Source organism: Vipera berus (assembly GCF_964194415.1).
Source record: "Vipera berus genome assembly, chromosome: Z".
NCBI classification, from domain to species: Eukaryota; Metazoa; Chordata; class Lepidosauria; order Squamata; family Viperidae; genus Vipera; species Vipera berus.
In genome coordinates, this window is record NC_138205.1 from 60,178,985 (window position 1) to 60,204,351 (window position 25,367).

General features: G+C 44.3%; 1 protein-coding gene across 6 annotated transcripts in view; it reads left to right on the top strand.

Moving 5' to 3' along the window:
* The first annotated feature begins 20,423 nt into the window (after positions 1–20,423).
* COBL (cordon-bleu WH2 repeat protein) overlaps positions 20,424–25,367 on the top strand; it is a 242,330-nt gene continuing 237,386 nt past the window's right edge. For 2 of the 6 annotated variants that reach the window (XR_014028622.1, XM_081345343.1), the window contains exon 1: positions 20,426–20,652. Coding sequence is in view for 2 of the 6 variants with exons in the window: in XM_081345343.1 (XP_081201469.1) it covers positions 20,606–20,652 (47 nt within the window). In the remaining 4 variants the exon portion in view is untranslated. Of the gene's footprint in view, positions 20,653–25,367 lie in introns of all 6 variants that reach the window. The other 4 variants (XR_014028623.1, XM_081345344.1, XR_014028621.1 and 1 more) reach the window with 3 other exon arrangements.

Here is a 25,367-nt window from a genome sequence, read left to right on the forward strand (position 1 = left end):
AAATCACTGTCCACAGCTAAAAAATCAACAGGCTGTTTCAAATGTGAGAGAGAGGGCCACCGCGCTGCAGAATGCCGCTCAAAAGCCCCCCAGCGTAAAACAGAGGTATCACCCTCCAAGAAGCTAGGGAAGTCCCAAAGCAACCCAAAAGAATCTTCCTTGAAGGGGACAGAGGCTGTAGAGTCCACAACCCCTGCCAAGAACTGGGATTGGATTCCGGCCTACACTGCAGGGGCGGTGGATACCTCAGGAGACAGCTTGGAGGGAGAACCATTGGTAAGTGGATCCATTCCACCCATCCTTAAGACAGTGACTATATTAGCTTCCTCTATGCCTGAAGCCGTTGAAGTAAAAGCCCTAATAGACTCTGGTTGCGCCTGCTGCCTCATCAGCCCGACACTGGTGGGGAGATTGAGCATCCCAGTGAGGAGACTAAAACAACCAATCTCCTTTAGCCAATTAGATGGGTCAATAGCAGAGGGAGGCCACTACCCTAGCCACTTTACCAATTCACCTATCCCTGGGATCTCATGAGGAAGACATAACGTTTTTTGTGGCCCCAGGCATGGAATGCCCAATGATTTTAGGACTGGAATGGTGAAGAAATGGAACCCCAGGATAAATTGGAGGACAGTAGAACTCAACTTCCCAGAGGGGGAGCCTAGGAGCTTAAAACCCCAAAGCACCCCCTCAACCCAAAGAGAGGAGTCAGCATTGGTGGGGGAAGAGAAGGGGTTACCAGAAATACCGGAGGAATACAGGGACCTTGCTGAATACAGGGACCTTGAGGAATGGGCAGATGAGCTTTCCCCCCACCACCCCACAGACTGTGCTATAGAATTCAAACCCAGGGCAAAACTCCCAAACCCCAGGATGTATGCCATGAGCCCAAGGGAAATGGCAGAGATGGAAAGATTCATAAAGAAAAACTTAGAAAGAGTATTTATTGAGCCTGCCAAACCCAAAGTGGCCGCCCCGGTTCTGTTCAGGGAAAAGGAGGATGGTTCTTTTCTCTTGTGTGTTGATTATCGAAATCTGAACACAATTAGTGAATGTAATCTGTACCCCCTACCCCTAATGAAGGATATGCTATCCCACCTATCAAAAGGAAGGATTTTTACTAAACTAGACCTGAGGGAAGCATATTACCACATTAGGATTAAGGAAGGAGATGAATGGAAGACTGCATTCAACTGCCCAATGGGTTGCTACCAGTTCAAAGTACTGCCATTTGGACTGCAAGGGGCCCCCGCAGTCTTTATGCAATTAATTAATGACGTACTAAGAGAGCACCTATATAAGGGGGTCCTGGTTTACCTAGATGACATTCTTATCTTCACTGAGACCAAAGAGGAACATATCAACCTAATCAGAGCAGTCCTGAAAAAGTTGTGGGCTGCTCACCTATATGCTAAATTATCGAAGTGTGAATTCCACCAGGAAAGAATAGACTTATCTGGGATATCGCATATCCCCAGAGGGCATCGAAATGGACCCTGAGAAAGTCAGGGCAGTATTAGAATGTGCACCCCCCCCCCGCACACGGAAGGAATTGCAAAGCTTCCTGTGGTTTGCAAATTTCTACCGCCAAGTCATCCTTTCATTTGCCCAAATAGCCATGCCCCTCACAAACTTGTTGAAAATGAAGTGGGGGTCCCCCGTGAAACCCAGCCAACCTCTGAAGTGGACAATGGAATGTCAAGCAGCATTTGAGAGGCTAAAGAGACTTTTTTCTGCTGAACCTGTCCTGAGACACCCAGATCCCGATTGTTCTGTACCAGCCTGCTACCGGCCCTGCAGAAAAGGCAGGGACAACCCCTTGTACAAGAAGGCAAGAGGCTGGAATTACGCCTGCCAAATTTATTGCTACAAAAACAAATAGAAAAGCTCCTGTTTCTTGGTTTGTGTCTTGTTCTATTTGTTTTTGTAGCAATAAATTTGGCATCCGCTCTTTGATTGTGCCCGCTAGGTATGTACCGAACTCGGAAGTCGAACCTCGCAAAGAAAAGAGACCACCAGATCTGGCGTTGGTTCAAATTCTGAGCGGTCTGCAGGCTTTCCAAATTCTTATGGTCTGTCCGGACCTCGATTTGATGCCGCGCTCCCTCCAGATGATGCCTCCAGGCCTCGAACGCCACTTTGATGGCCAGCAGCTCCTTCTCCCAGATTCTATAATTGCGCTCCGAAGGGTTCAGTTTTCATGAATGGTACGCGCAAGGGAAGAGGGTACCGCTGGGCGTTGTTGCCTGGAGTAACACCGCCCCAATGGCAATTTTGGAGGTGTCCGCCTCCATGACAAACGGCCGTTGCGGGTCAGGATGCTTCGAGATGGGCTCCTTCATGAAGGCTTCCTTCAAAGTCTGGAAAGCCCGTTGTTCTGGAGCGTTCCACTGGAACCGAGTCTTCTTCTGCAGGAGCCGGGTGAGGGGGGCTGTCAAGGCAGCAAACCCAGGGATGAAAGTTCGGTAATAGTTGGCGAACCCAAGAAGTCGCTGAACATCCTTCACATGACGCGGGGGTTGCCAACTCTGCAAAGACTCAACCTTACTCGGCTCCATGGCGATGCCCTCAGGAGAAATGCGGTGACCCAGGAAATCGATGGTCACCCGGTAGAACTGGCACTTCTCCAACTTGGTAAACAGCCGATGTTCTCGGAGTCGCTGCAGGACCTGATGGAGATGCTGATGGTGCACCTCACGCGACGGGGAGTAGATCAGGATGTCATCCAAGTAGATCACGACAAACTGATCCAACAAATCCCGGAAAATGTCGTTCATGAAATCCTGAAACACAGCGGGGGCGTTGGTCAGGCCAAACGGCATCACCGTGTACTCAAAATGTCCATAGCGAGTACCAAACGCCATCTTCCACTCATCACCCGGCCGAACCCTGATGAGGTTGTAAGCTCCACGCAGGTCCAGTTTCGTGAAGATCTTAGCCTCCTGGAGTAGGTCCAAGAGTTCGGGGATGAGGGGCAGCGGGTAACGATTGCGCACCATGATGGCGTTGAGTTTCCTATAATCGCAGCAAAGCCGCAATTCGCCCGACTTCTTTTTGACGAAGAGCACGGGTGCAGACACTGGCGAGGACGAGGGCCGGATGAAACCGCGAGCCAAATTCTTCTCCAGAAAGTCCCGCAATGCAGCCAACTCGGGGTCCGACATGGAGTACAAACGCCCCACTGGGAGAGGCGCATCAGGGACTAAATCAATGGGGCAGTCATAGAGCCTGTGCGGGGGTAATTGATCCGCCTCTGTCTCGCTGAATACATCAGCAAAGTCGGACAGTTCGGGAGGCAAGGAAACCCCTGGGGAACACTCCACCTGGCCAGCACAGATATGGCGGGAGTGGTTCACGCACTGCAAGCTTGGGAAGGTGACCAAGTTCTGTGACCAATAGATCTGTGGGTCATGCGCCCGGAGCCACGCCAGTCCCAAGACCACGGGGAAATGCAGATCTGAGGTGATATAGAACTGGATGGCCTCCACATGGGAACTGATGGCCATACATAATGGTTGCGTGGCGGCCGTAATTGGCCCAGACAGGAGCACTCGACCATCGATAGTCTCCACTAACATGGGCGGATCCACCGGGCACTGGGGAACAGCCCATTTGGCCACAAATGCTGAGTCCATAAAATTTGTGGTGGCCCCAGAGTCAATTAAGGCATGGACTGGAATCCCCTCTGGCTTGCCAGGAAGGATCAGATGTGCCTCCAATATCAGATGCCGTGGAGGTCCACAGGCAGCATCGAAAAGACGTCACTCAGTGTTGTTGTGGGACGCCCGATCTATCACACCGTTTGGATCAGGCTCGGGGCGTTTCCCGACAGAAAAGTAGGGGACTTTCTCGGGGCAGACTCGGTCACTGATGCCCGCTGTCGCTTCTTTGGGCAAAAAGCAGCCAAATGTCCAGGGTCCCCGCAGTAAAAACACAACCCCTCCGATCGTCTGTTCATTTCAGTCACCAATAGATGAGACCTGGCGGCACCCAGCTCCATTGGCTTCTCCCTTTGAACTGGGGGCTCACGCACAAAAGGGGCTGCAGGGGTCTGTGGGCGACTCCTTCGCTGCTGCAACCGAGCATCGATCCGCAGGCAGAGATGGATCAGCCCATTCAGGTCTGAGGGAATATCCACACGGACCAGCTCATCCAACATCTCCTCTGACAATCCATCCTGGAAGGCATCCACAAGCGCAGCCTCATTCCAGGCGGAATCCTGGCTAAGCAGCCGAAAATCGCTGATATAGCCCTGTAGGGGGCGTTGACCCTGCCTCAGAGCTTTCAGGCGACGAGTAGCAGTCTGCGTCTTTATAGGGTCCTCATACATCAGACGCATATGATCACAAAACCCCACAAAGTTGTCCAACAATGGGCTAGGTTGAGCCAGCAGAGGCGTGCCCCAACGAGCTGCATCACCCGAAAGAAGGCTTAACACAAACCCCACCTTATCCCGGTCAGTGGGGAAATCAGCTGCTCTCACGCTGATAAAGAGCTGGCATTGTTCCAGGAAAGCAGGAAACAGTTCTGGATTGCCAGTAAATTTATCTGGCATTGCAACTTGGCATTTTCTCCTGGGTGGGGGTGATGGTGGGGGTGCAGCATGGACCTGAGCTTGCAGTTGAGCCACCTGAGCTGCCAGCAAAGTGAGTTGCTGGGCGAGCTGGGCATTCTCAGCACATAGCTGCTCCATATTATTATTATTATTATTATTATTATTATTATTATTATTATTATTATTATTATTATTATTATTATTATTATTATTATTATTATTATTATTATTATTATTATTACTATTATTATTATTAATTTAATTTGTATACCGCCCTTCTCCCGAAGGACTCAGGGCGGTGAACAGGGCAATACATAAAAACAAAATACAAAAATTAAAAATTATTAAAAAGTAATTAAACAACAGTGCCCGTAATAAATTAATACAAATTAAAAGTTAAGATCCATTTATAAAATCCAACCCCGTCCCATCAGGCCAGGCCAGCTTGTTCAAAGAGATGGGTTTTAAGATCGCGCCGGAAGGAGCGGAGATCGGGCACCATCCGGAGCTCGACTGGAAGATGGTTCCATAGATCCGGTGCACCCACAGAGAACGCCCTCCCCCTGGGGGCCACCAGTCGGCATTCTTTGACCGGTGGCACCCTGAGGAGGCCCTCTCTGTGGGAGCGTACTGGGCGGAGGGAAGTTGACGCCGGCCGCAGGTGCTCCCGAAGGTATTCCGGACCCATGCCATGTAGGGCTTTGTAGGTCATTACTAACACCTTGAACCTCACCCGGAAGACAACTGGAAGCCAATGCAGCTCGCGGAGCAAAGGTGTGACATGGGAGTGTCGGGAAACTCCCAACACAACTCTCGCGGCTGCATTCTGTACCAGTTGGAGCCTCCGAGTGGTCTTCAAGGGTAGCCCCATGTAGAGAGCGTTGCAGTAGTCAAGACGAGAGGTCACGAGCGCATGAGTGACCGTACGTAAGGCATCCCGGTCTAGATAGGGCTGCAACTGGCGCACCAGGCGAACCTGGGCGAAGGCCCCCCTAGTCACAGCTACTATATGGTCTTCTAGGGAAAGCTGTGAATCTAGGAGGACTCCCAAGTTGCGAGCCCTATCTACAGGGGGTAATAGCTCACCCCCCATAGTGAGGGGTGGGATATCCTGAACATCCCGAGATGCCGGTACGCACAGCCACTCAGTCTTGTCAGGGTTGAGTCGAAGCCTGTTCCTCCCCATCCAGGCCCGGACCGCCTCCAGGCATCGGGACATCACGTCGAGGGCATCACTGGGGTGGTTTGGGGTCGTAATGAAAAGCTGGGTATCATCAGCATACTGATGATACCCAACTCCAAAACCACGAATGATCTCACCCAGCGGTTTCATGTAGATGTTGAACAGGAGAGGCGAGAGGACTGACCCCTGAGGAACTCCACAAACTAGAGGCCTCGCGGTCGACCTCTGTCCCCCTGCCAACACCGACTGCGAGCGTCCCAGGAGATAGGAGGAGAACCACTGAAGGACCGTGCCTCCCACTCCCAATCCCCTGAGGCGCCGCAGCAGGATACCATGGTCGATGGTATCGAAAGCCGCTGAGAGGTCTAATAGGACTAGGACAGAGGAATATCCCCTGTCCCGAGCCCTCCAGAGATCATTCACCAGTGCGACCAATGCCGTCTCCGTGCTGTACCCGGGCCTGAAGCCCGATTGGTACGGGTCTAGATAATCCGCTTCATCCAGGACCAGAGGGAGCTGATGCGCCACCACACTCTCAACAACCTTCGCAAGAAAGCGAAGGTTGGAGACCGGACGAAAGTTATTTAACACAGCCGGGTCCAAGGCAGGCTTCTTGAGGAGAGGTCTTATTAGTAAGGGGTGGGAGGCTGAAGGCAAACTGTTCTGTACCAGCCTGCTACCGGCCCTGCAGAAAAGGCAGGGACAACCCCTTTTACAAGAAGGCAAGAGGCTGGAATTACGCCTGCCAAATTTATTGCTACAAAAACAAATAGAACAAGACACAAACCAAGAAACAGGAGCTTTTCAAGCGGTTGCCTTCAGCAAACTAGCCCTCCCACGCATTCCCCCTTAAATACAGTTCAGGGCGTGGCTTCTCTCTGCCTCCTTCCGAGGAGCCCCATTGCCTTCCTCTGTTTACTCCTGATTGACTGCCTCCTGCATCGGGCGTCCTTGAACAGGGCCAGCTGTGGGTCATCTTCATCCACGCTGTCAGGCTTACACAGCTGGGTCTGCGTCGTGACCAGATGAGAGGGGCCTGGCTGGGGGCTCTCATCAAGCTGTCCAATCCCCTCAGGAAGCTCTTCAACACCCCCCTCCTCCTCCTCCTCTGAGTCGTCCGAACCAACTGCCGAACCCACAGGCTGACCCTGAATCACAACACCGATAAACCTTTTGTAATACAGGCAGATGCTAGCGATGTAGTGGTGGGAGCCGTATTATTACAGGAAAATGATGAGGGGGCATTGCAACCATGTGCATATACATCCAGGAAACTCACGGAGACAGAACAATGTTGGCCCGTGTGGGAAAAAGAGGCATTTTCGGTGAGATGGGCTTTACCTACATGGTGCCAATTCCTGGAAGGAAATAAAATCCCCTTCCAGGTCTGGACAGACCACAAAAATTTGGAAGGACTAAAAACACCCAGGAAACCCACTCCTAAGCAAGCCCGCTGGTCCCAACACTTTCACTGATTCAATTTCACTCTCAAACACTTACCCGGGGGGGGGGAACTTCCTGGCGGATGCATTATCTCACATGCCCCAATATAACAGCACACGGGCCACTGACTTTAAACCACTTGTGCCTGAACAACAACTGGTAGCACCAGTCACCACCAGGGCCCAAATTAAAATGAAGCCGAAGGTGGATAGCCAAAGTGGAATAGAATTCTGAAAGTCTTTGGAAAGTGACAAATGGTTCCAGAAAAATACACATGTGTGCACGATTAAAGATGGACTACTCTAGGTGGGTGAGAAGTTATACATACCTGCCACCCAGAGGATCAATTTCATGCAACTGTGCCATGATACAAAATCAGCAGGGCATTTTGGGTTTGTAAAAGCCTTACACTTAACTAAAAGGCAATTTTGGTGGCCATCTATGAAAAAGGACATAGAAAGCTATGTGGGCAGCTGTCAAATTAGTGCGATGGCCAAGAGGCTGCAAGGGAAATCGCCAGGACTGTTACAACCGGTGGCGAACCCCTCAGCCCCATGGAAAGAAATAGCCATGGATTTTATAGTGGAATTAAAAGAAAGCAACAGGAACACAGTAGTCTGGACTGTCACAGATCTGTTCTCTAAACAAGTGCATTTCATACCTTGCCAAAAGATCCCTACCGCAAAAGCCTTAGCAAAACTTTTCGTACAGCATATTTACAGATTGCATGGGGCACCACAACGCATCATATCTGATAGAGGGATGCAATTTACATTGGCATTTTGGAAAGAATTTTTATCCCTTTTAGGAACCACCCAAGGACTGACATCTAGTCATCACCCTCAATCGAACGGTCAATGTGAAAAGGCTAACTCAGTGCTTGAGCAATATTTAAGATGCTTTATTAATTTCCAGCAAACAAACTGGACGGACCTGCTGCCTTTCACAGAAGTAACATATAATAATGCAGTCCACTCCAGCACAGGTTACACTCCTTTTCTTTTTTTTTTAATTTTTTTTTAAATTTATTGTTTAAAAACATTGGACACAGTACCAGCGGGCTGACAAACCTTTTTGTCTACAATGTTCAAATATATATATATACATGTATATATGTACATCAAAGATACACTTAAATACACTTAAGTTACAAATCAGTGAAATAACAGAATATTTAAGACAATGAGCTAGTCTGTAAAACCTATTAAAGACCTTTCTTTTTATCCCTCCAAAGATACAATTTGTTCCAAATTCTATAATAGTCTGATTGATCTTTATTCTTTAGTTCCAAAGTTAGTTTGTCCATTTCTGCGCAATCCCAAATTTTCCTAATAACCTCTGTTTCTCCTGGGATCTCATTCTTTTTCCATTTTTGCGCAAATGACATTCTAGCTGCTGTGATAATATGGATCGTTAAATATAGCACATCTTTAGGATATTTCTCTTTCGTAATTCCCAACAAAAAAAGTTCTGGACTAAACTCAATATCTTGTTTTAATATTTCTTTCAGCCAAATCCAAATCATTCTCCAAAATTTTTGTGTTTTACTGCAAGACCACCACGTATGGAAGTATGTGCCTATCTCTTCAGAACACTTCCAACATTTGGGAGATGCTGTTGTATACATTTTTGCTAGACGGGCTGGGGGAAGATGCCATCGATAAAACATTTTAAATAAATTTTCTTTATACGATGAGGCCAATGTTATCCTTTTATTTCTGTCCCAAATTGTTTGCCAAGTACCTAAGTCAATGTTATGTCCTAAATTGTTGGCCCAGATCAACATGGGATCCTTCACTTGCTCTTCAAACAGCTTATATCCCAAAAGCAATTTATATAAATTCTTTATTTGTTTGGAGTCTGGTCCCAATAATATTTTGTCCAATGCTGTTTCAGAGGTATATATCCCCCATTCTTTTTTATCCTTCCTAAATCTTGATTGGATTTGTAAGTAGGCCCACCAATCGAGTTTTATACCTTGTAATTCTAGTTCATTCCTAAGTTTCAATTCCCCCTCCTCATTCAGAATATCCTTGTATGAAATTATGTTACCCAAATCAAATAGATTTGGGTAAACAATCGCTTCAAGGGTGGATAGCCAGACCGGTACTTTAGTGTAATTATGAGATCTAATTTTTTTCCAGGTATTAAGTAACGCTTGCCTGATCCGATGTTTTTGAAAATGTGAGAAAAGACCTTGTTTCTCCGTCCATAGGAAAGCATGCCAGCCATATTGCAAATCGTGACCCTCTAAAGTTAATAGTCTTCTATTTCTCAAAATTACCCATTCTCTAATCCAACTCAGAGCCGCGGCGTGGTAATATAATTCCCAGTCTGGCAATCCAAAACCCCCATTTTCCTTCGTGTCCTGTAAATATTTCAATTTAATTCTTGGTTTTTTCCCCTGCCAAACAAAATTTAATGATAATTTATTCAAATTTCGAAAAAACTTAGAATCGAGTTGTATTGGGATATTCTGAAACAGAAACAGGATTTTAGGCAGAATATTCATCTTAATGACAGCGATTCTTCCCAATAATGAGAGTTTTAGATTTCCCCATCTTTCCAGATCACCTTTTATTTGATTCACTACATTATCATAATTATCTTTTTTGAGTGAGGTGCATCTAGCCGTAATATTAATCCCTAGATATTTTATTTTCTTGACTATTTCTATATCCATGATTCCAGCCAGATTTTCTTTTTGTTTATTAGTCATATTTTTAACAATCATCTTGGTCTTATTTCTGTTTATTCGCAGTCCGGCAACCTCACCAAATTTAGATAGTTCTTCCAATACATTTGGTCCCGTCTGACATGGATCCTCCATAATAAAAACCAGATCGTCCGCGAAAGCTTGAAGTTTAAAGGTTTCCTTTTTAATGGTTAATCCTTTTATCTTTGGGTCGTTTCTTATAATTCTCGTTAATACTTCAAGTGTCAATATAAACAGCAATGGTGATAAGGGGCAGCCTTGCCGTGTTCCCTTTTGAATTTGAAACTTCCCAGATGCTTCCCCATTAATAATTATTTTTGCTTCCTGGTTGTCATAAATTGCCCTAATTATATTTATAAATTTTTCACCCATATTCATGAAGCTAAGTTGTTGGTGCAAAAAAGACCATTTAACATTGTCAAATGCCTTTTGGGCGTCTAAAAAAAGTAATGCCATCTGTTGTCCACTATGTAATTCATAGTACTCCAACGTATCTAATATTATTCTAATGTTGTGCTTAGTGTGTCTCTTAGCGAGAAAACCATTCTGGTCTACGTGTATGAAATCGTTCAGAAATCGTTTCAATCGTTCCGCTATAATTGATGTAAATATCTTGTAGTCCGAATTAAGAAGTGATATGGGTCTATAATTTTGGATTAATGTATGGTCCGTATTATCTTTCGGGATAAGGGTTATGTTTGCCTCCAACCAAGATTTAGGCGTTCTTGCGCCTTCTAATACTGCGTTAAATACCTCCACTAGGGGTTGTGCTAAGATATTTTGTAGTTCTTTATAGATTTCTGACGGGAGACCGTCAGGGCCCGATGCTTTATTGTTCTTTTGTGCATTGATAGCTTTTATCACCTCAGATAGCCGAATTTCCTCGTTTAGCATATTTCTGGTATCTTCTGTGACCTTGGGTAATTTGGCTTTTTGAAAATATTCCTCCATTTTCTCCACACTTACCTGGCTATCTTCTTTGTATAAACGCTCATAAAATTCCTGGGCTATGATTTTTTTTTCCTCTTCCTGGTGGAATATTCTCCCTTCCTCATCTCGTAGTTCGCGAATCCAGTTTTTTCCCTTTTGTTTTCCCAATTTATATGCGAGCCAACGGCCCAGTTTATTTGCGTTTTCAAAAAAATTTTGTTTCGTGTTTCTCAGTTGTTGTGCTAATTTCTCTTTGTCTAAAATATTAAGCTTGTGTTTAATCAAGTCCATAGATTGTTTGATATTCTCTTTTTGTGGATCTTGTTGGAGTATAACTTCTAAACTCTTATATTCCCCTTCTAATCTTTCCCGTTGTTGTCTTTTCCCCTTGTTTTTGTATACCATGTATGCCCTCGCTACCCCTCTCATCATTGCCTTGGCTGTATCCCAATTGTTTTGTACCGAGGTGTCTATAGCTTTATTTTCCTTAAAGAAAAAACTTAGTTCTCTCTCCATCTTAGATTTGAATTCGTCTTCTTTTAAAATTGCTCTTTGTAGCGTCCATCTGGGTATTTTTTTGGAGCCTTTCCAGCTAAGTTTAATAGGATTGTGATCTGCCCAAGTACCTGTCGCTATATGCACCTCGTCTATTTCAGAACTAATTTCTTTCGTCATCCATACCATGTCTATTCTAGACCATGAGTTATGTCGATTGGAGTAATATGTATATTGTCTAGCCTTACGATTTCTTTCCCTCCAGACATCTTGGATATTTAGGTCATTAGCCAAGTTGAGAAAAGATCTCGGTAGAGTTCTTCTCTTCTTTTTCCTAAGCGTCTTACCCATATAATCCAAATTTATATCTAGGATAGCATTAAAGTCTCCTATTAAGCAGATCTCCTCATAATCAATGCTACATATCTTATTGTGAAGTGTTTTAAAAAATTGTTCTTGGTTATGGTTTGGAGCATATATCTCTACCATCATGACCTTCCTGTGATTTATTACAACCTCGACTATCAATATTCTACCCTCTTTATCGTTATAGATTTGTTTTGCTATCAATTTTGGGTTTACATATAATGCCACTCCTCTCTTTTTCTTGTGTCGGTCTAAGGAAACGAATAGATTCCCTATTTTTGGTTGTACTAACAAATATTTTTGTTGTTCCTTTATATGGACTTCTTGTATTGCCACGATATCCAATTGTTGGTGAATAAGCCTATTAAAAAAATTCCGCCTTTTCACTGGCGAATTCAGTCCATTAATATTCACAGACATAATACTACACTCACCTCCCTTCATCTTACTTATTTCTGGTTTTTGTGGATCTCATGATTCGGGGCTCTCTCTCTTCCTTGTCTCTGGCTCCATGTTTCTCTGTTAACTCTCCAGATTTGTTCCTTCTATCCTCTGTTGCTAAGACCTTCCCATCCATTGCCACTCGTATTGTATCTCTTTCTCTTACCTCCCTTCCATCTTGATCTTCTAAATCTGCTTCCTCTTGGCTATGGAAGTGGAGTTTGTAAAAATCTTGGATTTAATCCAGTAATCCTGGATATAAGTAATAAAGTAATCTTGGATATGGATATCCAAGCTGGAGGTTGACATTAAACTAACTCTCATATGCTTTGCAGCCTACCTGAGTTTATCTCCTAGGAATGCTGGTAATTTTTAAATACTGAAATGGAGAAGACGACTGATGGAGGGTTGCCTCATGGAAAAGCTTCTCTCTAGAAAATGGTGACTACAATCCTGAAGGGAGAAGTTAACCTGTCAGGGGGGCCTCGCCCGAAGCAGAATGCTGGAGTGGTGGAGCCAACTTGAACTGCTGGAGGAGGAAGAGGTACAAAGGTTCTTTGGGCAGCACCATGAACTACATGGATGAGTGACATCAGGAAGGCAGCCAAGGCTGAGTTTCCTCTGTCTCTATTTGAGCCTTGGCCAATGAAGGCATATAAGAGGGTGGCAGAATGGGGAGAGCCAATGGATTAGAAACTCCTTACGCCAACTCACAGCTCTACTGTGGAACAATTGAGAGAGAAGTTCAGGGGACTGGAGGTTTGAGGAGCTGCCCTGCTGAAATGGTCAGTCATGGGTTCTGCTTACTACTCTATTGTCCCATCTCCATGTTGGAGACAGCCAGAAGCTTCACTCCAGACAGGGACAGGAGTCGTCACCCAGTGGGGGGAGCATAGGGACTGTATTCCAGCCACTGCCAAGTCTCCTAAAGTATGGACCCAACCAGACCGTCAGTTAACTGATCAGAGAGAGGCTCAGGCAGCATTACTGGCAGCAGGTTTGCAACCCGGTTATGTACTGGTGAGGGAAGATCTCCACCTTCCTTCTTTTAAAGTCACATTTGATAGTCAACCAGAAAACCTGGCTTATTTCCTGACCCAGGTGTGGAATTATGTAGAAAGGTATGGAGACAGATACCCCAATGATGGATCACAGGTGAATGTTATTTTAGTGAATCTGGAAGGGGAAGTAGCAGAGTGGCTGGTGTCCCTCTATGATGAGGCAGCCCCAGAACTCCACGATGTGGATGATTTTATGCAAGAGCTATGGAATTGGTTTGAAGATCCCACTAAAGCTAGAAAAGCTGACGTGAGAGCCTGGAGGATCAAGCAAGGGAAGAGACCAGTGGCTGAATATATTCGGGAATTTGGTCGCTCATGTTAGAGATTGGCCAGAGCCATGTTAGTCTACCAATTTTGAGATGGATTAAACAAGGAGCTGTATTACAACTGTCTACCCAGTGGGGGTGCCCCATCTTCTCCGTGATTGGTACCAGTTAACAATGGAAGTGGTGTTAGACATGATTGATTACATAATGGTCAAGATCTTTGCCATTGTCCTGCAGGTGAGAGACGGACGGATGTGAGGAAGTAAGAATAATATTGCTGAAACCAGGAGAGAGAGACCCCTTCAGGGGATGGGAGCATATTTCTGATGAAGTAAGGAGGGACAAAGAGCCATGGAGGGTCCTGCCCATATCCAATGGCAGTCCATCGCCCTCCTAACAAATCGAGGCCAAAGAAGCTGGAACCAAAACCCAAGGAAAGAACCAAAGTGGCTCAACAGGCCCAACCTCTGAGAAACCTGGACTGGTTTTCTATGAAATAGTGAAGTGGTAAGTGGTCCTATTTCTCCAATGACTACCAAAGCAGAACTGTTTGTACCTTCTTTAGGAGTAAAGGAGATCCTTACTGACGTGTTCAACTTAGGTTGCATTAGGTGTGTGATCATCTTGCCACACACACAAAAAAAATTGGACTGTGGCTTAGAAAATTGCGGCATGCCATGGGGTTTGAACACTACATGAGTCTTTCACAAGGGGTGAACCTGCTAATTATCTCACCAAGCCAGTGGCTATAGTTGGGCAAGTATACTGAAATCATTCATTTTATTGTAGACCCTGGAATGACTGAAAGGATGATTTTAGAGTTAGCCTGGCTAAAGAAAAAAATCCCCTTATAATTGGAATTGCAACAAATGGCAATGAGGAACAGAGCAATCAATCAACAAAAGCCACAAGAGGTGATGACTAGATGCTGCTTGCTGATGGTTAAGAAATTGAAAGTGGAGGAAGGGAATACACAAAGAGCAACTCAGCAGTTAAAGCACAGAGTGCCTGCTAAATACAGAGATTTAATTGAAATATTTAGTGAAAAGGAATTGGATAATCTTCCACCTCGGAGGATTATCGGCCATTGGACTGAGCCATTGGAATAATTCCAGGGGCCAAATTTCCTAAAATGTATCCTATGACACCAAATGAAATGGAAGAGCTCAGAGTATTTTCAGATAAAAAATGGGCTCAAGGATTCATTCAACCTGCAAAATCAAAAATGGCTGGCCCCATTTTATTCAGGGAGAAGAAGAATGGGGGTCTTAGAATGTGTGTTGATTATAAAAATCTCAACTCTATATCAGTGGAAAATATGTGGTCCCTTCCACTTATGAAAGATATGTTAGTGTCGGAATCCATTTATATTTCATTTCTAACTATCTCCTCTGTGCAAAACCCAAATCTCATTTTCCCCTTGATTCTGCCATTCCCAAGGGGGAGAGGGGACAGGCGTGTGGGCTTTATTGTCTTCACTTCCTCCATAAATGTACCCTTTTGTTTATTCCGCCTGTCAGCTATCCATTACAGCTCGGCTTTCAACACCCTTTTGCAGAGCACTCTCATTGAAAAGCTGACTGACTTGAAATTTTCCCCCTCCATCTGCAATTGGATTCAAGACTTTCTCAGGGACCGGTTACAAACAGTGAGAGTTGGGTCTGTTTTATCCACCCCCCCTGAAACTTTGCACTGGCTTGCCACAGGGTTGCGTGCTTAGCCCCTACCTGTACTCATTGTACACATATGATTGTGTATCATCTGACCCATCTACTGCGATAATTAAGTTTGCAGATGATACCACTGTAGTGGGTCTTATTACAGGTGGAGATGAGATGGCATTCAGGGGGGAGGTACTAAAACTATCCATATGGTGTTTCAAGAACAACTTGCATCTGAACATTGGCAAGACGAAAGAGATGGTACTAGACCAGGGCTTTTCAACCTTTTCACCCATTGTACCACTTTTAGGATATGGCAACATCCGAGTACCACCAGTTGCCTAGCAAGGTGTCAAAAACTTGATGACCAAAAAAAAAAGGAAAAAAGTGATGAAGTACAGGTAGTCCTTGACTTAGAACAGTTCGCTTAGTGACTGTTTGAAGTTACAATTGCACTGAAAAAGTGCCCCCCCCCCAAGCCACAGCTGAGCAAGACACCTGCCTGCCTGGCCTGCGGTGCTCTTCCTCCTGTTTGAGGTTTTCACTGTTGTGAGCATTTCTGTTGAGGATTGGCAGTGTGTGTGTGGGAGATGTTTTGGTTTTTAGTCCCCCGATCTGTTGGGTGGTTTTGGTCACTTCAGATGACCCTGAGACACTGTGACGATCATAAATATGAATAAGTTGCCAAGCATCTGAATGTAAATCACAAGACCCTGGAGATGCTGCAACATTCTAGCTGATCAGTGCTTCTTCTGGAATCAGAAATGTCAGGATCAGTGCTGAGCTCCAGCTGGAGTCTGACACTGATCCTGGCACATCCACTGAGCCCTGACAGCCCCCAAGAAGTGCTGATCCTGGCGCTTCCACTGAGGCCTGACAGCCCTGCAGCTCCAGCCATCTCTCGCTCAGGCTTGTGCAGTGCTGCCACCGGTTCAGCTCATTCCCCTCCCCTGCTACTACTTTTCTAGGATGGTCACGCCTCACCTGCCAGGTGCCAATGTACCACAGGTGGTACCTGTACCACTGGTTGAAAACCCCTGTGCTAGACTTCCGAAGGAAAAAAGAGGAACCTGCCCCACTTTACATTGGGGGGGGGGAAGGTTGTGTGGAGAGAGTTTCCTCCTTTAAATTTCTAGGAGTCTACCTCTGTGAAGATCTTACCTGGAAAGTTAATACAACCCCGGTGGCCAGAAAGGCCCAACAGAGACTCCACTTCCTCAGGGTCTTGTGGAAGAGCAGGGTAGAACAACGGCTAATGACCCTCTTTTACCAGTCTACTATAGAGAGCATCCTCTCATACTGTATTGTGGTTGGTATGCTGGTCTGACAGTCAGGAAAGCATTACAGAGGGTGGTGAGCACAGCACAAGACATTGTGGGCTGTCCCCTGACACCACTGGATGACATCGCCAGGGCTCGCTGCCTTGGAAGAGTGAGGAAAATTCTCAGGGATGACTCACACCCTGGTCGGTATCTCTTTATTTTCCTACCATTGGGTAGGAGATATAGGAGTATAGCCAGCCGTACCAACAGGCTGAAGAACAGCTTTTATCCATGGGCTGTTAGGCTCTTGAATGGGAAATAATTTTATAAATTTTATGTATGATTGACTTGCGAGGCCGGTGTGTTGTGCAATATGTATGGCTCATATATTTAACTCATCCAAAACTGTCCCCTTCTGTTGCAGAACAAGAAAGGGGGCTTCAGGAACCAAAACAAACCAAACTGCCAGGGCCAGGAGGCAGGGCAGGCGGAGGCCAGGGCACGACGAGAGCTTGGGTCATTGCGGCTGCAAACAAGGAGACAGTTGGATGGAGAGGATGGGGCTGGCAGTAGCAGTGCTCCCACTCGTTGGCCCCTGCACTCTCCGCCTCCTATATGTGACAAAAATAAGACATCCCCTGAAAATAAAACCCAGTGTCTCTTTTGGAGGCCAAAAAAATATAAGATCGGGTCTTATTTTTGGGGAAACATGGTATATAAATGGGTGCTGGTTTAGTTGGATGATATCTTAATTTATACTGAAGCTATGGAAAAACATGTAGTCAACAAGTGAAGTGTTAATTAAATTATTAGACAACCAACTGTATGCCAACTTATCAAAATGCGATTTTCACAAAACCACTTTAGATTACATGGGATTTCTATAGAGATTCTCAGTTATCCAGCTCATAGTTATCCCAAAGATGCTTTTTCATGAGGCAACTGGACTTTTTTGTTTTTCTTTGAAGACATCTCACTTCTCATCCAAGAAGCTTCTTCAGCTCTGACTGGAAGGTGGGGAATGGAAAGATTTATACTCCTGCAGACAGCTGTTTATTTGCATTCTTTTAGCAAGTTGTTAAAGCTATCTGTAGGCTTATCTTGTGTCTTCAGGGTTACCTGAGTAGTGCAAATGAGTATAGAGCCTTGGAACTGTTGAAAGGACTGTGTTGAGACTGGAGATAGATGATGTCAGATCCCTCCCCCTCTGTTGAGAGAGGGCTGTTCAATTTTGACATAAATGGCCTCTTTGACCCTTCTTTCAAATCAGTAATTTGGAAATATGGGAATATCAGAAAAGCTCAGGAGGATCTTCAACCAACACAACATACGTGCACACTTCAAACCTAAGAATACACTAAGGCAGAAGCTTGTCCACCCTAAGGATAAAATTCCCAGACAGAAAATTGAGCAACATGGTATATGCAGTACAATGCAGTGAGTCATGTGTAGATCTATACATTGGGGAAACAACAACTTCATAAATGTATGGCACAACATAGAACAAACCCATCAGGACAAGAGTCAGCAGTCCATCTGCATTTAAAAGGCAAAGGCCACTCTTTTGAAGACAGCAAATTCCACATTTTGGACAGAGAGGACCGCTGGTTTGAAAGACAGATCAAAGAGGCCATCTATGAAAAAACTGAATTGCTCCATTCTGTAGTAGTTTAATTTAGTAATAATCCAATTTAAGTGTTGTTCTTCTTATAATACAGTTCCTTCTGGTTCTTTCAGTGTCCAATCTTCAAAATCATATCTTTTTTTTAAGAATTCAAAACAAAAGCATTTTCCAATAGGAAGAATTCTTATAATGAATACAAAAATCTTATTTCAAATCTATCTGAACCCTTAGTCACTTTGTAACTTTCCAAAATCAATGATCTAATCATTTTGCTGTTTATTGCCTTCTCCCCCACCCTTCCAATATTTTTAAGACTTTAAACTTTTATTTAAATCTTATTTTGCTAAGGATTAAAGGAAACTTTCTTGATACCATAAAACTTGTTGATCCCAAAGTCCCTAATAGCTGAAAAGAAGTTAACAATTCCAAAAAATCATTGGAAAAGGAAATATATAAACGTAGTGCTATTTTAAAGGTTTGAACAAGATGGCTATCTCTCATCTTCCAGGGCTCTAATCCAGATGACACTGCTGTCTTGCAAGTCTCCTCACAAGAAGTAACTTTTAGAGTACTTGAGGGCAATCTTAATTCCTCTCCTTGTCTAGAAAGTACTTGCCAGCTCTTCATTCTGCTGCACTCATTGCCATTCATATAAAAAACATTATGGAGGCAATATCAGATGCATCACTACATACTGGACATTTCATTTGTATTGAAATATAGCTTATTTTTCTTAAATATTAGTTTAACATCAACAGACTACCCATTATTCTATAGAAGAATGGACTTTAAAAGTTTCCAACCTGGCGGAAATGGCAAAGATTTCAGCGTACTTGAAAGACCATTCACAACAGAGATATATTGTGGAGTGGAAAAAATGGATTGATTATATTCAGAATAAATATGGGACTAAAAAGTTTCATCTAGCATTTGAATAAGTATTGATGTGATATTTATATTGCTTGCAGTTATTTTATAAGAGTTAAAGTGGATAGATTTAATAGCTTATTGTTGTTTGCATAAGGTAGATTATGATTGTTTGTATCTTTATAGCCTGTATTTAGCTCTGGGAAGTCGGGGAGGGGGGAGGGGGAAGGGAGGGAGGTGTTGGGGAGGGTTGGGGGGAGGGGAGGGGGTTGGGAGGGGTTTTGTTGTTAAAAAATGTATTGTAAAACTTTTCAATAAAAAAAGACTACCCATTATTAAAAGCTAGAAGCTCAGATAAAATATGTGCATTTATTAACTTTACACAGAATTAAATAATAAACTGGTTGAGAGATTTGCAAAAGACGACATTATGAGCAATTTTAAAGGGGCTACTGCCTCTGAGGGCCTTTTATAGCAGTGTAATAACCCCAAAATACCATCACGTTTGTTTGTAAAATTATTTTGAAACAAAGCCTGTGGCTATATAATGACAAGGCTTGATCTTGTTTAGATTAGAGGAGGACTCTGAATTTATATTAATCCCTCATAAAAAGAAAAATCCCCCCAAACTTTCATTACAATACTTCACTACAGTCCAGGGAAATTTAAAACTGCCCACTTATTTTAAGGGATTTAGCATTTAGGGAAGGAATGGGTTTCTTTTTCAGAAACACACTCGAGGACAGGAATTGACTTTTCGGATTCTTGATTATGTAAGCAAAATCCTCTGACAGAGGCAGATATGTGATCTATGTTTGTTCGCAAGCGCGCTTTTGCCTGTCGAAAATGTGGGGCGCCGCCGCTTGCCTTTCTCACTCGATCCTGTCGTCATTCTTCGTTTGCTGTATTCGCTCCGGGCTCCACGTCCCCAACCTTCGTCTAAATTTTCCATATTATAGCACATGAGAACCTGCCCTTTGCACGAGCCAAAGAGCTATCTGAAGCGAACTTTGGACTACACTACAGTATTGTCGGCAACCATTTTACTACAACTTGTATTATTCCCAATACTTAGTTTTTCTAACAGGTGCTACAGCTCAGTTCTCCATTTCAGATCAAAATTATGAATGTCGGTTCGGTTTTATTTAACAGCTTGTCTTTAGAAAAGAATCCTTACCCAGCGGAATGAAAAAAAGTATGTTGCACTACTGCAGCCTAAGGGCTATCATACAAACTGTATCTCTAATCATTTTAAAGAAATTTGGTCGATACTTACATACATATATTCTGATGCTTTAATAATAAGCACCTGCTCCTGATACGCTAATTTGTGTAGACAACGCAACTGGTTCGTTGGGCCTCCGAAAGAAAATACCTGCCTATAAATATTGCATGGCTTCCCTCTCTGCCTGCCTGACAAACGCAACAACTCTCTCTCTCTCTCTCGGCCTCGGGGACGGAAGTTGCCTTTCTAATTGCTCCCTGGATGGCAGGCGAGAGCCAGCAATAACTTTCCACTCCGCACTTACCCTCTTTTTAGACGCCCCTTGCTCACACGCATGAGAAGGCAGGAACCTCGGAATTCAGCTGTAGTGGGAGTCCGACGTGAATGAAAGACCGCGCCTTATCTAATCGGCCCAGCAGACGCCAGCCATCTGCCCCACAACCATCTGCAATTTGATTGAGCTGAGCAGTTTCATTCAAGTCAGCGCAACTGCCTGTTTTTAAATTATCTATGGAGACCGGGGCTACTCAGTTCGGGGACTACAAACCCGCCAGCAGGTAAGGATACTCGAGGGAGCATTTTAGACATAATTTTAAATGAGAGAAAAGCTGGAGATATGGGAAAGAGCAATGGGGAGAGGCTTGTACTGGTTTTTATTCCTCCGGCTGCAAGTTGTTCAGAGCAGGGTAGAACAAGCAGAGTGTGTCGGAGACATTTCGCAGTCGGCGTTTTGACGGAGAAAAGCTGCCTTCGCGTCTTGCATTTTCAACAGGCGTACTATTTTAAATCTTAGCAGATTTAGGTTCATAGTTACCCTGTTCTTAATGATCCTCCCCAAAAACCCGTGCGTTGGCACGCGTGCCTTTCCTGATCACAGTACTTCCAACCTGTACTGGGATGTATTTTCTAAGCTAACTAGATGGTTAACAAAAACGAAGGCGCCAGCGCTTCTCAGCACAGTCAAATCTGGACTCGGAAGGTCTTTCCTGGCTTCTCTTCTGCGTTTCTTCACCCCGCCTCTTCAGCTGTTGACAGTTGAGGGTGGAGTTGGAGCCTTGTCGGCAACTGGAAGGGAACAAGTGGGAGGCGAGCCGTTTGTTTAGTTAAGGTGGCAGGAGACAGTGAAGGGTACTGCTAGGATTGGGACCCGGCAAGCGGTTGGGCTTCGCGTGCCGTGCGAGCAGAAGGAACTGTTTGGCACAGAAGCCGTCGAGCCTCATTCCTGTGTTGCACAGACAAACCAGTGATTGGGGAATTATTCCAAGTTTAGTGTTATCATGACACCATAATAAGGATTCCAGCAGCTGCAGTGCAATGTAGCATATTGGTTATTGGTGGACTAGGATGAAGGGAGACTCATGTTTAAATTCATTCTTAACCATGGAAACTCACTGGTGAGTCTGGATTAGTCTTTGCCTAATTAACTTTACAGGGTTGTTTTGGTGGGATAACACTTTAGAGATTTCCATGCCAACCTACCTTGACCTCTAAATATAAAAAATACTGTAGTGTAGTTGTGCTGGATGGGGCTGATATAGACAACTGGAGAAGAGTATTTTATTCCTCTGGTGTTTAATAGTTGGAAACATTCTTAAAACTATTAACTGTTTAACTACAAAAAATAGACATGCTCCATATATTTGGTTTAGTTCTATTAAAAGGAACTCTAATAATTAAGTCATACAACTATGAGAAACAGTTGACTCATATTGTTTTATGAAAATAGGATAACTAAAAATACCTGATTTGATATTGTACAGATGTTAACTTGTTTAAATTGATAGATGAGAGCATAAATTTATCATAGAAAATTTTAAAAAGTATGCACTAAATATTTTTAATAAACAAAAAATTTATCCAACTGAAAGCTCTTTTCCTTTACCCTATACAAGTAGTCCTCGACTTACAACCACAATTGAGCCCAAAATTTCTGTTCCTAAGTGAAGTATTTGTTGAGTTTTCTCCTATTTTACGACCTTCCTTGCCACAGTTGTTAAGTGAATCACTGCAGTTGTTAGTAACATGGTTGCTAAGTGAATCTCCATTGACTTAGCTTGTCAGAAGGTTACAAGGGGATTACATGACCTTGGGACACAGCAGCGGTCATAAGTATGGAACGGTTGCCAAGGATCTAAATTTTGATCACATGATCATGGGGATGGTTCAAAGGTTGTAACTGAAAAACTGTCATCTGTCATTTTTTTCAGTGCTGTGTTATAGTGTATACCTTTTTTAATGAAAACTATCAGCACTTTTGATCAGTGACATCATCAAAGTAAACAAACCCACTTTACATCGGGGAGGACTGTGTAGAGAGTTTCCTCCTTTAAATTTCTGGGAGTCTACCTCTGTGAAGATCTGACCTGGAAAGTTAACACAACTCAGGTGGCTAGAAAGGCCCAACAGAGGCTTCACTTTCTTAGGGTCTTGCGGAAGAACAGGGTAGAACAACAGCTAATGACCCTCTTTTACCGGTCTAGTATAGAGAGCGTCCTCTCGTATGGTATTGTGGTTTGGTATGCTGGTCTGACAGCCGCGGACAGGAAAGTATTACAGAGGGTAGTGAGCACAGCACAAGACATTTTGGGCTGTTCCCTGACACCACTGGATGACATCGCCAGGGCTCGTTGCCTTGGAAGAGTGAGGAAGATTCTCAGGGATGACTCACACCCTGGACGGTATCTCTTTACTCTCCTACCATCCGGTAGGAGATATAGGAATATAGCCAGCCGTACCAACAGGCTGAAAAATAGCTTTTATCCATGGGCTGTTAGGCTTTTAAATGGGACATAATCTTATGCAGAATTGACTTGGGAGGCCGGTGTGTGGTGTAGTTGGTTCACATGGTGTGGTAGGATGGAGGGTTTGTTGTCACTGTGTGTTGGGGGGAGAGAGCACGGGGCGGGGGGGAGGCTCAGCTAATCTCAATGTACACATGTTGTACTTTGACAATAAAGGTTTATTATTTATTATTTATTATTTATTATTACGTCAGCAGATCATGGCCCTATGCGAAAGTAACCACCCTATTTTCAGATAAGGCAAGCGGAAGTGACGTGTTGGCCTAAGCCCATCAGGAGAAGCAAGAGTAACCCTAGCAACCCTATTTTCAGATAAGACGTCTTGAACCTAACCCCATCAATAAGTCAAGGCAGTCAAGCCTCTGGGCACATGATTAGCTTAACCCTAGACCACAGGTTTGCAACCCGCGGCTCCGGAGCCGCATGCGGCTCTTTCAGCCGTCTCCTGCGGCTCCCAGTCCTCTGCCATGTGCAGTCCCCCCCAAAAAAAGTGGGACTAAAAAAGTTCAACCAATCAATTCAAATATGCAGGGTAGGTGCATATCTCGCCTTGGCTCCACTCTTCAGTCAAACCCTGTTCTGCACATGTGCGCATGTACGCGCATGTGCACACATTTTTTGCAGCTCCCAGTTTTTCCTTTTGTGAGGGAACCGGTTCCGAGTGGCTCTTTCACTGTTTCAGGTTGCTGACCCCTGCCCTAGACTAATTCTATGGATATTCAAAACAAACAGAATAAGCTAAATAAAGTAAATAATTAACAGAGGCCTGTGCTTTTGGGAAACAAGCCCTACTTTGGGGCGCTGTGAAATGATAATAATAAATGCTTTTTATTTCTAACCATTCTAGCCTAATGATGCTTTTAATTTGGTGGAGTTTTAAAAACCAGCGCCTCAAAATCAGGGAAAAAAGGAGGCCCTAAACGGCGGCCAGGGCTTGCATTTAACCCCCTTTTTTCTAAAAGGTATTTATTTCTAGGAGGTTTTAAAATCATTTTCTCGAATGCAGGGTGGGGAAAAAAACACCATTTAAAACCCGCAGCTGGTTTTTACCTTTGTAAAAACACTGAGCTTGTCGATCAGATGGTTGGCAGTTTGGCGGGTCGAATCCTGAGTGCCGCGTAACATAGTGAGCGCCTGTTACTCGTCCCAGCTTCTGCCAACCTAGCAGTTCGAAAGCACGTAAAAATGCAAGTAGAAAAATAGGGACCACTCTGGTGGGAAGGTAACAGCGTTCCGTGTGCCTTTGGCGTCCAGTCATGCCTGCCACATGACCACGAAGATGTCCTCAGACAAGCGCTGGCTCTTCTGTTTTGAAACGGAGATGAGCACCATCCCCTAGAGTTGGAAACGACTAGCACGCATGTGTGGGGAAACCTTTACCTTTTAAAAAATCTAAAGTCACATATTTTGTCAATTGAACCCTCAAATCCACATGTACATGTAACCGTACGAAGCACAGCCAGGTGGGAAGTAGACTTGTTCGGGCATGTTAGGACTGAGGATCCAGGCATGCGTGTTTGTGCCTGATAGTAAAAAAGGGGGTTAGGCCTTGTTTGGGACATGCCTGGGTATGTCATACCCCGTGATTCTGGACACACGCAAGGCTCAAGGACGTGTCATAGCATGCGCGGGAGAGATTGTACAGGCAGGTCTGAACAGCTAGCAATTTAATTCCAGCAGTCTTTTGAAGATGGTAACCTCTGGCTCCAAAGCTGATTTTAAAACAACTGCAAAAGCGAGCGTCACACGGGCTGACACAAGGCCCCAGCTGGAAGAATGTGACGAAATCTGTTGCAGGGGTTATGATAAAGAATTTTTTTTATTCAGGCCCGGTTTGCCCGGCTGTAGCATGATGTGTTGTAACTTTAACGATGAGGTGCAGAGTACTTACCATACAGCCTGTGAAATGATGAATGATGCTACATTATCTCCCTGCAATGGTAAATAAAATATGTTTTTATTTATGTTAATGTAAATGCTGCTGGCACCGATATCACACTAGCAGGATGTGCTTTATATTTTGCAGACTCCGAATTAATAACGCCTAGACAGCAAACACTTCAAGACACCCCGATTTTATATTCCTATGGTAATCGCAGCAGTCACAAAGCTTCTGCAGATTTTTCTGATCTAGACTATAACTGGGGTTCTGAGCTATCCCAGAGATCATGCTACCAACCCTGTGAGTTAAAGAGGTGCAATTTGTGTAAAGACTGGCTTGCTTGTGACTGTGGACATGCATTGGGGGCTACAGGCGGGTTACTGTATTGTGTTATGGGGGTTTATCTTCTGATTTTGATAGTGGTGATGAGGGGTATTTTTCTGATGGTGGAGCCATGCCACCCCTCTGAACTCTGTATAACCAATAAAAGACTGTGTTAATGTCAATGCTTGACCATTTGTCAGTTTTCTTTCAGTATAATAATGCATGAAAAGTTTCTAAGCCGTATTTATTATACACCAGGATGTGA